We start from the raw sequence: 14,678 nt of genomic DNA, 5'->3' as shown, positions 1-14,678 counted from the left end.
TTAATGTTAAAAAACCTCATAAAGTGAAATTTTCATGCCATGGAACCTTTAAATGAATGGTCATGTTGCTCCATGATATTGCCAAATAGACTTGGTCAAAAAATCAGTTACTGCCAGTTTAAACAAAAAGTACAACAAAGAGGGTATTTTTTATAACCCCACTCTGTATCTTTGCTTCTTCAGCCCCCCTGTGTCCCCCATGCTGTGTATTTTGCTCTCTCTCAGTCTATCATCCCTCCTCTTGCAGAGACACATGGTACTCTGGCATGCCACTCATTCCAATATAACAAGCCACATTCCCTGGAACACTTCCTTCACTCTGTCCCTGCTTGTGGTCCCTGGGTCCCAGAGCAGACCTCCCCCCTCCTCCTCCCACACACCCTCTCTTTCCCTCACCCGCCCCCTTTGGTGCTTATCCCTGGGCGTCTGTGGCTCCCACTGCAGAGAGCCACAGGCAGCCAGAGCTTCCCAATGAGCTGTCTCTCCTGATCAGTCTGTATGCCAGTCACGCTGGCTCAATTCATCTCAGCTGCCTGGTGTGTTTAGGGAGGAAAAGAGCATCCAGCACCAGGACCTAAAAACACTAACCAGTGGAGTAATAGAAGAAACCTGGAGAGCAACCTTCATCACACCCATGAGAGACATGGGAGGAAAGGAAAAGAAGATTGTGGTTATTGCAAATGTGCCCAACTACCAAGGGTGAGTCTTCTGTTGCAACTCACTGTCTTGACTGTCCCTAATTGGAATAGTTTGACAATTCTGGCGTGACTATTTGTGTTATTCTTCAGAAATGCAAAGCAATCTTAAACTTGCATAATGACCATGTTTTAAATTCCAACACCTCTTTTCCTGTGGTATCACTTACGCACAGAGCAAGGTGCCACTTGTCAAGTTACCCGGCACACTAATTTATCAGGCACTCATTTATTGTACTTCACAGTTTGGTTTGAAATAATATAACAATAAGACAAAAAAATAAATTATTTATTTTGGCAAATAAATCTTCAAAAAAGACCTCCTATATCACACTGTCAGGGTTGTGTCACAATGATTTATTAGCTCCACAAACTGGAAAAAAACAAGAAGTTTTTCCCTAATAATAAACAAGTGAGAGAATTATTTGCTTTATTCTAGCTTACTGAGTCCAGTGCCGGTTCATACACAATTTTGTTGCAAAGCAGACTGCAACTCTATCTGCTGTGGACTAAAATAAGGGCTCTGCTTTGTTCTTGGCGAGGTAGAAAAGTACATTGAGTGGAAGATCTACAGTTACACTTCTGCAGAGGTGCAGAGTTGTTTCCAGTGTGACTGATTGGAGGGGCTGTGGGCATCGAATATTGGAGCACCAATGTGTGTGAGTGTGTATATATGTGCATACTGTATAGCAGTGTTTAAAAAAAAGTAGTGTGATCCAGTGTGATGACTGTGCAGGGTCTGTGCTTTTTCCAATAAGCCTTTACTTAATGTAGTCATATACACCCTGTGAATGGGTTTATTCATGTGTGTGTATTGTGCGCTTGCACATGCAGCAGAATTCCATGGTCGCCTAGGTTTGTTAAAAATTTGGCCCCCTTGATCAGGATATATCCTTAGACCAGCTATTTGCATTGGACACTTCAGAGAGCAATGGGGGTGATATGTTGATCAGGACTTGGCTCAAGTCACGTTGAAAGCTGCGACAAGCTGGCAGGCTGGAAAGGAGGGAATGTTGAGTTTAGATGGGGAAAAATAAACCTGTTGATCACTTGATATTATCCTGACGGTCAACATGTTCAATTTGATGCCCATTAATTTGAGAAGTGGCTAAGGTCACTTGAGGTCCCTCTCTAATGACGGAGTGTGGACTGGGAAATATGTACTTTTTTTTTCTTGAAGGTTGCAGTTGAACACTATGTTCTTTAACAGAGGTAATAAGGAAAAACACTTGAGGCCCTTTAGCCTTTTGACCTCATACAGTATATGTTTACTATTATTTTTAATTTTTTAATTTTTATATTTTAACTTTAAATGTTTGCTTACTTTTCCTAACTTGAGACAGAAGACAAATTTGGTTAGATAATACTGTTCTGTACTATTCTATTCTCTTCTTCCCACACACACACACGCACGCACGCACGCACGCACCACCTATCCTGGCCCGATACTTAAAAAAGACCCCTAATCTACTCTGTTGCTGTTTCTGTAGCAATCTCACATGTAACAAACAAAGCCTAGCAGAGATAGCCCTTGGATTAGTTACACACTTAAGTATAATTATACATGGATGCACACACATGAACACAACACAAGCAACGATGCATGCAGCAGACTCTGTGGCACCCCTCGCCACTTAATGTTATCTTAGACTGCAATGTCTGTTTACCTAGCAGCGGATACACAAAGCAGAAGCTGAGACGATTTCTAGCCTTTCATTTCAGAATATGCCACATAAAATGTTGGCTGAACAGAATTATGTCGTCCTGACTTATTGTGCAATATTCAAGCCTGGCATGTTATTCTACACCGGTCAGATCAAGACGGAGAGGCCAACCCATAGAAATAAAAAAATATATTTCCATGGGCCCACAGCTGTGCCAGATAAAAATAAATAATTTATAGTGCATTTCAAACGTGGAGACATTGCCAGTTCAAACATGTATTGCACATTTTATTACATCAACATATCCGTACAGCCATTAACTCTACCTTGTAAAATTATATTTTTAGCGACACTATTATTGGATATATTTTTGGAAAATATGCCTGTGTGCAATCTTTCAATTTCCTTTCAGTGCATTTATTGCTCTCTCTTACATGTTTCACCCAATAAGCTACAAAGATAGCTCCAGGACAAACAAGGGTCGTCTCAGTTTTCTTTTTTTAGAGTTGAAAGAGTAGATAGCAAAGCTCTCACTGCAAATAACTGTTGATAAAACACAAAAACAAGGACAAACTGCTTGTTAAACCACATTTTCTACATGTTTACTAGACAAGACACAATGTGTGTCTCCGTAAACGGCAAAGGAATAGTTAGAAGGTAGCTTTCATGGCGCAAGGCAAGCCGTTTTCCCCTGCTTCCAGTCTCTGAGCTAAGCTAGGCTAAAACAAACCCATGTTGGAGGGAACTGATTTGCATCTTGTTATTTAAGATACCAGTTTTTACAAATTATTTTTTGATTTTGTTAGGTTCACCTTTTTTTTGGAATTTCACTAATTTCTTATATGTAAAAAAGCTCTTGTGTAAAAAAAGACCACCATTTTTGTACGTATACTCTTACTGTGCCCTTTCTGACCCCAGTACCATGCCACGTCATTTACAAGACATAAAGAAGAGTGACACAGAGGAGTGTTGTATTGTCACCTGTTGCTACTGTCTCTAATAGTGTCTCTCCTTTTAATGCTGACCATTGTCCACAGCTTGTACCATTAGACCATTACAATAAACCCACAGCTATGTAAAGACTTTGATACAGCATTTGGCCCCAGTCCTAAACATGGAGAAATTACTTTACAATACCAAAAACATCCTGACGGCTGTCCCCTCCAATTAGCATTATTGTCATAATCAACACTTACCGTGTATATGTTTTTAAAATTCCTTTCACCCCCATAGGCAGCCAGTATAAATAGATTTAGATATATAGTCATCACATTGATGTTTCCTCTCATCACTTTGTTTGGCATTTGGCATTTTAGAGGGGATTTGAACGATGCCGACCCCCCTTCTTTTTTTCTCCAGCTCATCTAAACATACACTGGTGGACTCACACAGTCCTTAGGGGTGTCCATGATTCACTGCTACTTTAAGAGTTATGAGAAACATGCGGGTCTTCCTATCAGTTACATGGAAGGATTATAATGTAGAAGACAGATAGGAACCCCCCTGCCGTTTTATAGAAGGGATTACAAAGGGCCGCCAAGCAAAGTAAAGGACATACACAAACTACAGCATTGCTTGGAAAGTCACACACTCTCTACTAGCACTCATAAAACACAGCCTAATACCATACACAATATCCTTATGTGGTCAAAGAGAGTAAAAGTCCATTCAGCTTTAATTCATGTCTGCCTGGCAACAAGCATTGTGAAAGCTCCTGGATCCTAATGGTTTTTCATCCACGGGCAGTTTCCATTTCTGGTGATAGCGTGCCCCTTGAGCCTCGCAAAATAAAACTCTTTAAAGTGAATGACCCGGGATCATCAGGGATCCCCAGGGCTGTGAGGCATTTCAGCTCCAACCGAAAACGTCAAGACAGCCATTAGAGTTTTGAAAAGCCGTCTTTAAAACACCAGATTTAAAGTAACAGGTTGGGTGGCTGTCAGGTCCAACTGTTTTGTCTCTCAGTTGAGTGGTGGAGGAAATACTCAGCTCCTTTACTAAGCAAAACATAACCGTAAAAATAAAACACCTGCAATCAGATCTCATGTGTTACCAGTAAAATGTACTTAAAAATCCTAGTTATTATGAAGAATTGTCCCTTGAAAAGTGTAGAATTAATCATGCATTAAAGCATGCCTGGAACGTGATTCAGTAATCATAAATGGGGCGATTTCTGTTCATTCAGATAAGATTAAAAGAAAGTTATGTTATGTTCTGTGTATGACACAGCTTCTTGTGGAACTAATATTAGCATGTATCAGTTTTGTAATAAGTCTGTTCACTTAGGCACAAGTACCTACTTTGTAAGTGCTAGCAACTTATGGGAAATGTGGAATTTAATGATTGAGAGAGCTTTGTTGTGATGTGTAACGTTTTCTGCACGGTACATTTGGCCACTCGGAGAAATTACATTTGTTTACATAAAAATTCTGCAAAAGTTGTCTCATAAAAAAATCATCTGCCGTGTGGTGTAAAATCCTTTAGAGATTTTAGGACTTCTCTACACAACTTTATACATTTTCAGAATTTATTTAGAAATTTTCCATTGTTTTAACTTTAAGAATTCTAACTATTTAAAAATATACTGTCATGACCTTGTGCCATGCACATTTTAATTAACATTATTAATCAATGAGATGTGTAAGTGTATCTGCACAGTTGATGCACCTGCATCCTAAACCCATTCCTTCCCATACATAGGACAATAAATAATAAAATATATCCAATAAAATATAAATTTAAACCAAAGTAGAAGATTTTGAAGTTGTGACAACTGTAAATAAATCACCAAATGTAAAAAGGCCAACATAAATAACATTGACAGGTGCATCCCTGGCCACTCTTTCAGTTTTAGCACTGGAGTTGAAATCCTACCCTAGATGCTGAAGAACAGCCCTGGCTGCTACATACTGTGTGCATCAGGGGTTCATGCCCTGTGCTGAAACTACAGCCACTCTCTGACCTCTGTAATTGTCAAGCAAAGGCAGGACATTTACACTCTGGAGGTATAAATATCCCCAGTGATCTTCCATGACTCCCCCAGAGGCTCAACAGGTAGAGCGCAGCAAAAAGCCAGCTGTCGCCAAAAGGCGTCAGAGGAGATTTCTCCACCAAATCATCAGTCATCCCACTTGGATCAGAGATAGTGCAGAGATACTGTTCCCACTGGAGGGCTGAGGCAAAGCATATGGTGTCAACTGCTTTTTAATGGTGCAGATAAGAGTTGGGTAATGGATTAGGCTAAATAGTTTGCTTATCTGAATGCAGTTATCTCTTTAATTAAATGACCATGGTTGCATTATGCAAGAGAACCCATTGTTGCAAACAGTGAGCAGGACTGCTTTATGGCAATGTTGGATCTACAGGAGTTTTACAGGTATCTGATTCACTGTTAGTCAAAACAACATCCCTTCTGGATAGTTTATCTACAGATTGTCTTTAAAGTTACTAATGGTAACTCTTAAATGTTTCTGAAACTGTAATTTTTCATCTGATGATCATAAATAACCTGTAACAGCAGACGAGGCTAACAGTGAAAATAATGCTATCTGTAGTTTAACACCAAAAAAGCCTGTGTTATTGTATCCACCCAGGTAAAAGGTAGCAGGAGTGTTCTTTATATAGGCCTTATTGTATTCTATTGTATAAAATAAAATTGTATTTTGTTTTAGAAGTTATCAGTTGTAGTTATGGCTGATGGAGCAGGGCCATCAAACAAAGAACAACTAAAAGCTTAAAGGGAAAGTGACAAACAACAAGCGAGTCAACTTTGGTCAGGCTATCAAGAGATGGAGACAATTATGGGTTTGTAAATAATTCAAATTAGCCCTCAGGTATGTAATATATCTATTTCAATCACAAATTACTTTGAAATATAATGTGGTTGTATGTCAGTAGCCTATATTAAATTAGATCCCCCTTCTATTTAGCGCCCATTTGAAAGTTCGCTGAAAGTTACAAATAGCCAATTTAAATTTAATGTTCACATTATTTATACTTTATTGATTATAGCATTGATTATTGTGCAGATTATTTTCTCCATTCATCATTTTGTCTATTAAATGTTTGCTTGTTTTGCCTGATCAACAAGCCAAAATCCAAATATATTACATTTGCAAAGGTTTAAACCTAGATAAAGCATCACATTCTCACATTTAAGAAACTGGAACCAGCTATTTTTGGGACTTTTTGTGTCATAGAAGATGTAACTTCTATTGAACAAATTATCGTCAAAATGTATTTCCTGTTGATAAACTAATTGCTTTGCTTCATATTTCACAGCTGTGGTGTTGATGGATTCATGGTTAATAAGATACATTTTAAAGTTTGATAAACTGCTGGTTGTAATTTCAGGTCAGAGAAGAAGACTCTGTGTAACGAATCTGTTTCTGGCAAGAAAAATGTAAAAGTCCCATCATCTGCCCTACCACCACCCATACCCATGTCCCCCATCGTTGAAAAGATGGAGGGGCTGAAGGCCATCCGCAACCGCAGCAACAGCCTCCGTCTGGGCCGACTGGCCTTCTACCGGCACCTGGAGAAGGTGGAGACCATGCGCTGCTTCTGGGAGCTCAAACATGTGGAGCTGGAGGGAAGAAACCAGCAGGTAACGTGCACTGCCGGTATTCTCCCGGCCCTTATCACATAAAAGCAGTAGGCTACAATCATTCCCTGAGACCCGGGGTTGATCAGATATGATATGATCAGTAATTCCTTTCTATGTAAATAGAAAATATCACAGCGTTCCCTACTTCCTTTTAACCATCCTCCTTTAGTTTGAGTAGATTAAATTCCTACAAACTGATGCGCATATTTTGGGTTACTTGGTTAAACTATATCAATTATTGATCAATTAACCACTGCTAGACTTTTTAGGTCCATCATAAAGTCGGTATTATGGGACTGAGACTGCATGACAAAGATTCCCTCTTTGAAGTTGTGCCCCCTGAGGGCAATACTGCCATGTGTTCAACCTGAGCCACAATCAGCAGTCTGTGCAGAGGGGAGGAAGAAGGGAACTGAAATAAACCACCGCAAACACTATTCCGTTCTCGGCACCTGTTAGCAGGCTCAACATGTCCTGACAGATGGAATACAACAAGATCACTAGAGGGAGCTGCAGATCTTTTCATTTTTTTTATTGTCTGTTTGAACTTCCTCAACTCACAGCCTACCACACACTAACTCACGCAGTAAACCACAGGCAGACTTGAATGTTTGGCCCTTGGTCAAAGCACATAGATCTAGTTGCCACAAGATGGCTGCCTTGGGCCGGTTTGCTAGCTTGTTTAAAAAACCATGCCTTGCACTCTAGAGTTACTGTTAATGTCAGTCACCATCAAGAAGTTAGATGTTCATTTCTGAATTGTTCTTTTTCAGAAATGTGACACTCCTTGACACTAAAGGGGACATCACATTTACCGAGTACAAAGTGGTTTTCATATATGGGGTTAATTACTGAGTGGATTGGAATCTATGTTACTCTTATAAATGCATATGCATATTTTCTTAAAAATTACATTTGTACAATACCTTATCATAATGTCCACCTTTTTGTGACCAGTTCAAAAGATTAATAAAAATATGCAACCTATGAAGTAAGACTGGCCAGAGAACATGTGCACATATATGTATTGTCTCTATAGAGTCCAGCGGCTGTGCGATATCAGGGTAGCCCCTGTAAGCCTTAAGTGGAGATAAGTGCTTTTTACATTATGTTGGGGATTTGGTTCATTTATTTGTTTGTCTTGTCCGTAACTATAAATCAGTGGTGCTTTCAAAGTGACCACCAGGGAGCACTGAGGGAAATGTTCCTGTTACATGGGAGTGATTTCAGATCCTCAGCCTTTCATAGTGCCCACTGAATAACTCTCTCACCTTCCTCTCTATCTCTAAACTCCTAACTCAATTGCACCTTTGCTCCTCCACCTGTCCTTCTATTCCCTGCTCTCCATCCTCCACCCACCTGCTGTTTGCACTCTTGATACTATGACTACGCCAAACTGTTCCACACATCAGAAACGCAGGTCAGCCACCAGATCCATCAGATTCATTAACAAACGCTGTCACTCCAGGCCTGCTCTGTGCAGAGGTTCTCCTCAGATTCCCTAAGGGGAATACTTTCCCTGCTGGGGGTCCTGCTCTGTAACCCCTTTGACTTTCTAACCCACCCACCTGCTGCTGCTTGTTAAATCAAGCTTGTTTTGGATTGTTTCAGAATCTTCTAGAATTATTCAATTTTTTGATGAAAATATTCAATTTCTGGGAAAATTTTGCTGTTTTCTAGATGAATGACCAATGACATTGGGCACCCTCTACAGTGGGATCATGAATGAAATAATCACATTTCAGTTGCCATTTATGTGTGAAAAAAACCGGGATGTACATATTTCTATATAATTTCTTGACGTTGTCAAATCACTTCAAAAAACACAAGAAATGTGTCATCTTCTCTGGTGTATAGGCACACAGGTTAAAGGTCCTTCATAGTCTAAACCGAAAGGTTTGGCAGGTCATGGGAGGGATCTGATCTGCTTGACTCCACACACACACACACACACACACACACACACACACACACACACACACACACACACACACACACACACACACACACACACACACACACACACACACACACACACACACACACACACACACACACACACACACACACACACACACAGTCCAAAAAGAAACCTCTGTAGTCCTCAGGGGTGATTCTAGAATCAAACCTTTAGCCCCTAATGAGAATGTGACACGGATCAAGTGCATGCAAAAAAAAATTTTCAACCTCTGCGTTTTCAAAAATAACATCGTGCACAGCTGTCAGTTTTCAGAAAAGTTTTTTTTCCACACGTAGCCGTGTATCTATGCCGTCAACGCCGTCCTGAGCATGTCAAACCTGTGGGTGGCAGTGTAACGACAAGCTCAAGCCCATGTTAGCCAATCAGAAATCCCAAAAATATCAACAACAGCAATGAATCACTTCCTCTCTCGTCTCTTCCACACTTGCTAAACCACCGTTTGTCTCAATTTACATGCAAACGTACAAACAAAGATTTCAAAAATCTCTACTCTGGCTGGAGTTTTTAGAAAGACTCGTTTTCAGAGGCGAATTTTCCGTTTGCGTGTAAACAAAGGGCACAAACAAAGGGAAATGTCCCAGTTTTTCTAAATAACCATGTACGTGTAAACAGGGCCTAAATCAGTTATTTCATTATCAGATAATCTCTAAGATAGCTACTGAACGACAACGTCAGCTAACGTTTTTTGACACTATTAACACTATGATGGAACCAAACCTGACACTTTATAAGTCACAGTGATAACAACCTTTAACATTCAACAATTTTAGTTGCTTACGTTTTAATTTGGGTTCTAATCTGCGCCATGAAATTATCAACTTCTTCTCTGGGGACTGACAATGTTAAAAATCACAACCGCACTCCTGCTCTCCCCCTGACAGATTAGATAGAGACTCAGCCAAAGGCGGGAATCTGGCACAACCAGCTCCGATTGGCCAACACTATGCTACTGTTAACCCTTTCCTTGACTGGATTACAAGTGTATAGCATCGGTGACCGCAACACAGAATATTACACCTGTTTCAAGCCCTTTCAACCTGTAATTGTTTGTCCTCTGTCACTAACAGATAAGATTGCAAACTGTAACTTAAAGCCAAAAAATCTACTTAAAAAATAATTATTTTTTTTCGCCCCCCTGAAAAGGGTCTAATCGCCCATGCTCTGACAGCACAAAGAGAAAAGAGTGTGGATCTGAACATCTTTGTCTATAGGTGGGGTGTTCTGAATATGAGAAACAAAAGAGTTTTTGTGTTTAGGTTTTCATTTTAAATGTCAGAATTTTGCAAATTCCTTTTTCTATCTTCCTACCTCCATCTTTGTCAAGTTGTATATTGGTATTTTACACATCCAAAGGTTTATCTGAATATTTGATACAATGAATGGACAACAACATTTAGAAGTCCTCCTTTTTCTCACACAGTGTGGACATATTGTTGTAGTTCACAGCGAAAGACAAATACTTGTCTTTTTTTCACCTGTGCAACATGTGGCCACAGAAAGAATAAACTTGGCAACGCATGTTTACATGCATGCGTGATTGTCAACTTGCTTTCATTATATGTATCTGCAACGATGCATGCACACGATTGTGTCAGTTTGTGAGGTACACAGAGGCAAAGCAACTGTTTGACAGATATGCATGCATGAAGTGCTGTGTCCTAAGTTAAAGGATACCGCAGGGGTCTCACTAACATGCCAGCAGCAGAAGGAGTGCATTTGATTCTGCGTAAAGCAACGACACCCTGAACCCGACACCACCTGTCCCCTTCTCGTCTCAGAGACAGCATGTTCTCTCCTTTTAGGTCCCGGGTGGCGGGTGAATGGTTGGCTGGGTGGGCAGGTTGCTTGACAGCACAGACCCCCTGTTCTTGTCCGAGTCTGTAGCAAGCAAGAGACTGAGTATTCAATGCACAGCCACAAGAGCCCGTCTATTTCATAATCAACGCCCGCTCTCTTGCCCAATGTCATCAACTTGTTGCCCGCCACCTGAGACTCCTTCGCCACGGGCGCTAGAAGGGCTGAGATAAGACAGCCTGTGCAGGGGGACATCAGGGGTCTGGAAGAGGAAAGTTTCCATCATGGAGAACCTCCTAAAAGATAAAGATATTTGGATATTAGGAAGTGTGTGTCTGGTGGCCACTTTCCTGTGGGGACGGCTGTGGAAATTATTCTCCGCCAAGAAGAGAAGAAAGACCAGTGCGTCTGCAGACACACAGGTAATATAGCGAGAGACGATCTATGCACCTGTACTGCAGGTGAACAGGTGAATTTGGGAACATGCCAAAAGTTCATTCAATCTGAATGACTATCATGCTGTAAAGGCCTGTGTGAACTGGAAATTTTATACTTTAACGACTGTACTAATGAGGCCTTAATGCCAAAGTGATGCTAACTAGATTAATCCCTTTCTAGTCACTTTGTCAGATTTGACCGAAGCTATTATTGTTTGTTGCCTTCGCCAAGGAAGTAATGTTTTCCTGTTTGTTTGTCTGATGAAATTTGGCAAGTGTGCATGACGTGTGTATTTTGATGCAGATCTTAACGATGAAAACCCTGGACCATAAGTGTCAACAGGTTCTTGTCCAGTCAGGCCTTGTCAATGTTTTTCGCTGCAATCACAATTTCTCTGGAGTTTACAGTACAGTAAGTACAGTAAGTAAGTGGAAGGACAGAAACGTGGAAATCTGTTTTTATTTCTGTTTCTATTAATGATAAATAAACAGATTTAGAGGATTGGAAGCATTGTAATATGTAAAAGTTATCTGAATACTTTCTAAATCCTATTTCTTTTAAACCTCCATACCTCACGGCAAAGCTCTGGATAGTGGAGCAAAGCAGTTTCTGAGACATTGCATGTAGGTGGCTTAATTATCATATCTGAATTTGGAAAGAAGACTCTAGAATATCTGAGCCCAGCAATGCTGGTGTTATCTGTGGGTGGCCTAGTTTCGGCTTTCACTCCAAGAATAGGAGTTGTGTTTCTAATGATGTGAAAAGGCTAACGTGTTTAAGAACTTGTCTTCCCCTGGATAAAGTAGAGCATTACTGACTGTAAGGACTACAGCTGTTTTAACTGTGTGATGGCAGTAAACTAATCAGCTGAGGTATTCCTGGATTCTGTAACTTTCTGTTGTGGCGTTGAACTGCTGAAGGGAGCTGGACATGTTGCTTTTGCCAAAACAATGCAAACAATAATATTTGGTAAGTCGGACATCCGTCTGTAGCCAGTGTGTGTGAGCTTGGGACAGTCATTGGAAAACGTAACGTCATCTGACATCTGACATGCGTCACAGACTTGTCACCAGTAGTGATGTTCTGTCCAATAGCACTTCATTCCACTACTCCATCCTGGCGAGCTTCTGCCCTCTGTGCTACACATACCATGTCCAGTATAAACCAGTTCATTACTTAATCCAGCAGGAAGCAAAGGTAATTGACTCCTCATAAAGCGAGAGCTGTGGTGCTTAGAGCAGTTAAAGCCTGTGAGTGTCAGCTTGATAGTTTTATTAGTCTTCTTGTCTCCGCTGACAGTGGGCTTATTACCACTAGATTTATAACTCTATTTATTGTTTCCACTACCGGGACAGTTTAGTCCAAATGTGTCTATTTGTTGTCAGAACAGGCTTTAAGATGAAAAAAGTTGTGATAAATAATAGATCAGACTGATCTGAGGGGAATAAAATTCAAGTTTGGACTTTGAGTTAAAGTTCCCTGTTTCTTAGCCAGCTTCTAATTAACTTTCTGTACTTTATACTCGATTTCTGTATCCATGCCGAATCCCCACTAACCTGAACCCACACGTGGGAGCAGGTTTACTTGAACTAGGACAATTATATTCTTCAACTTCAGCTTTACACACAAAAAGCCAGCCTGCCGCATCCTAGGAAAAACAAAGCGACAGTGTCAGTAATATGTTAACCAGACAAAAAATCCAACATATTTCTGTGAATCTTTGCAGGTTTGTTTCATTTATTCATTTTTCTCGACAATCAACAATGTGGCATGATAAACCAAAAAATATGAAACCATGAAATAAAACACAATCAGACTTTAACAACAAAAAAACCCCCAAAAATATGATTTAAGGTTAATGAGAGTGGGATCAGATTGAGCGCCTCTTCATTATATATATATATATATATATATATATTATATGTATTATATAATACCCTGTTGTTTGTGTCCACGCAACAACGTTAGCTCTTACTTTAAAGTAACAGTTCTTTTAATCAAATGAAGTGTTGGATGGATTCATTTAATCAGCATTATGGTGTGTTTTTCTTTCTTTTGCTTCCAGGTACAATAGACAATAGTAGACACAAGCTACTGAGCAACAGGAGAAACCTTTGGAGTGGACCATTTTTATATTTTATTTATGTACACAATACAGCATCATATTTTTTACTTTTATGTCATTTATGTGGGTTCAACTGTAAAAATGATGTGGATAGTGTAATTGATAAACCTTTTGTCATAAAACACACAACTTTGTCATCAAAATTTAACAAAAGAAGTTCAGTTACATGCATTCGTTAGACCTAGGACATTCAGCATACAAACGAACAGAGTAAACTGGGATATGTGTTGTCCGACGTGTTAATTGGGATGGAGATTAGTTCTGCTACGGAGATAAAAATGCTTGAAAAGACTGAGATCATTTTTGTCTGCAACCGCTGTTTAAAAATAAAAACGTAGTGTTGTGGATGTAGCCCTGTAGCTTGTGCTATACACGTGAGCATGACTAACGTGACAAGGACTTCTCCTGCCTCAGATTCTCACACTCACATAGCTTAGACAAAAATAGCACACAAACAAATAGAGGAGGGATGGAGGAACAGAGCCAGTTATAGTTTCATGTAAAGGATTAAAGGATTTAAAAAGACAAAGGAGGTCATTTAGGAGTGAATGTATTATATTTGGGATTTCTTTGTTAGATCTAACAACTGACAGACACATCCCATTTTAAAAATACAGTATCTTGAGTCTTTTTATTTGAAGTATTTTCTGCTGAAACTGGATGTTCAGGTTTCACATTATGTGAGGAAGAAACAAATTCCTTTTGGATTTATAAAACTGGAAAACTGGAATTTCCTGGTTTGCCAAGAGTGTTTTTAACTATAAGCATGAAAAATAGATCTTCAAAATGATTCCTCTTAGCGCATTAATGATCTTTTGTTTCTTTTATTATACTCAGGACTGTCACACTTCCCCCACTGTTGTTAAAGTGTATATTTTTTAATTTGTATTTATTTAACTAACTACTGGTGATGAAATGCCAGTTTTACAAAAGTTTCAGCATTTCTGCTCCAAATACTTTTGCACAGGTTTGTGTGACTGGTTCTTACTATAAATATGTATTATGCATATTTTACTCCAGTTATCAGTAATTCCGTTAACAGCATCTTCCTGTATTTTACATTTATACGTTACATAGACTAACTGTACATTGTGTGTGAACTGAAGGAAAGGGGGCTTTCTTTCTTTTTTTAAACAAGTTCAATAAGAACCAACATTTTACCTAGGCGTCAAATCCCTCACATTTCCTGGCTCCATGTTTCTTTCTGTCCCTGGTATGAGGACTCCGGGGGAATGTGCTGTTTTAGTCTGGACTCCTCTGGCCTCTGGGTTGGTGTTCAATTTCAGCCGTTTGCATAACTCATTACAAGCACAGTGCTGATAGTAGTAGCTAGTAGCTAGTGGCGGGTCCTACACACACACACACACACACACAC

At 39.7% G+C, this 14,678-nt stretch overlaps 1 protein-coding gene and 1 long non-coding RNA gene across 3 annotated transcripts in view; one reads left to right on the top strand and one right to left on the bottom strand.

Annotated features, from left to right (window-relative positions):
* Positions 1-14,678, bottom strand: part of LOC116695574 (uncharacterized) — a 19,457-nt gene that overhangs the window by 4,182 nt on the left and 597 nt on the right. The window contains exons 2-3 of the long non-coding RNA XR_004333497.1: positions 14,465-14,652; positions 12,735-12,826 (exon numbers count right to left, since the gene is read on the bottom strand). This is a non-coding gene — a long non-coding RNA (uncharacterized LOC116695574). The remainder of the gene's footprint in view (positions 1-12,734; positions 12,827-14,464; positions 14,653-14,678) is intronic.
* mylk4b (myosin light chain kinase family, member 4b) overlaps positions 436-14,678 on the top strand; it is a 36,514-nt gene continuing 22,271 nt past the window's right edge. Inside the window, exons 1-2 of one of the 2 annotated variants that reach the window (XM_032525894.1) lie at positions 436-699; positions 6,713-6,965. In XM_032525894.1, the coding sequence (XP_032381785.1) occupies positions 635-699; positions 6,713-6,965 (318 nt within the window). In that variant the 5' untranslated portion in view covers positions 436-634. Of the gene's footprint in view, positions 700-6,712; positions 6,966-10,796; positions 11,163-14,678 lie in introns of those variants that run through there. The other variant, XM_032525895.1, reaches the window with a different exon arrangement.

This window comes from Etheostoma spectabile, chromosome 9, assembly GCF_008692095.1.
Source record: "Etheostoma spectabile isolate EspeVRDwgs_2016 chromosome 9, UIUC_Espe_1.0, whole genome shotgun sequence".
Lineage (NCBI taxonomy): Eukaryota > Metazoa > Chordata > Actinopteri > Perciformes > Percidae > Etheostoma > Etheostoma spectabile.
Note: the sequence above shows the minus strand (reverse complement) of the source record. Positions and strands in the feature narration are given on the sequence as shown.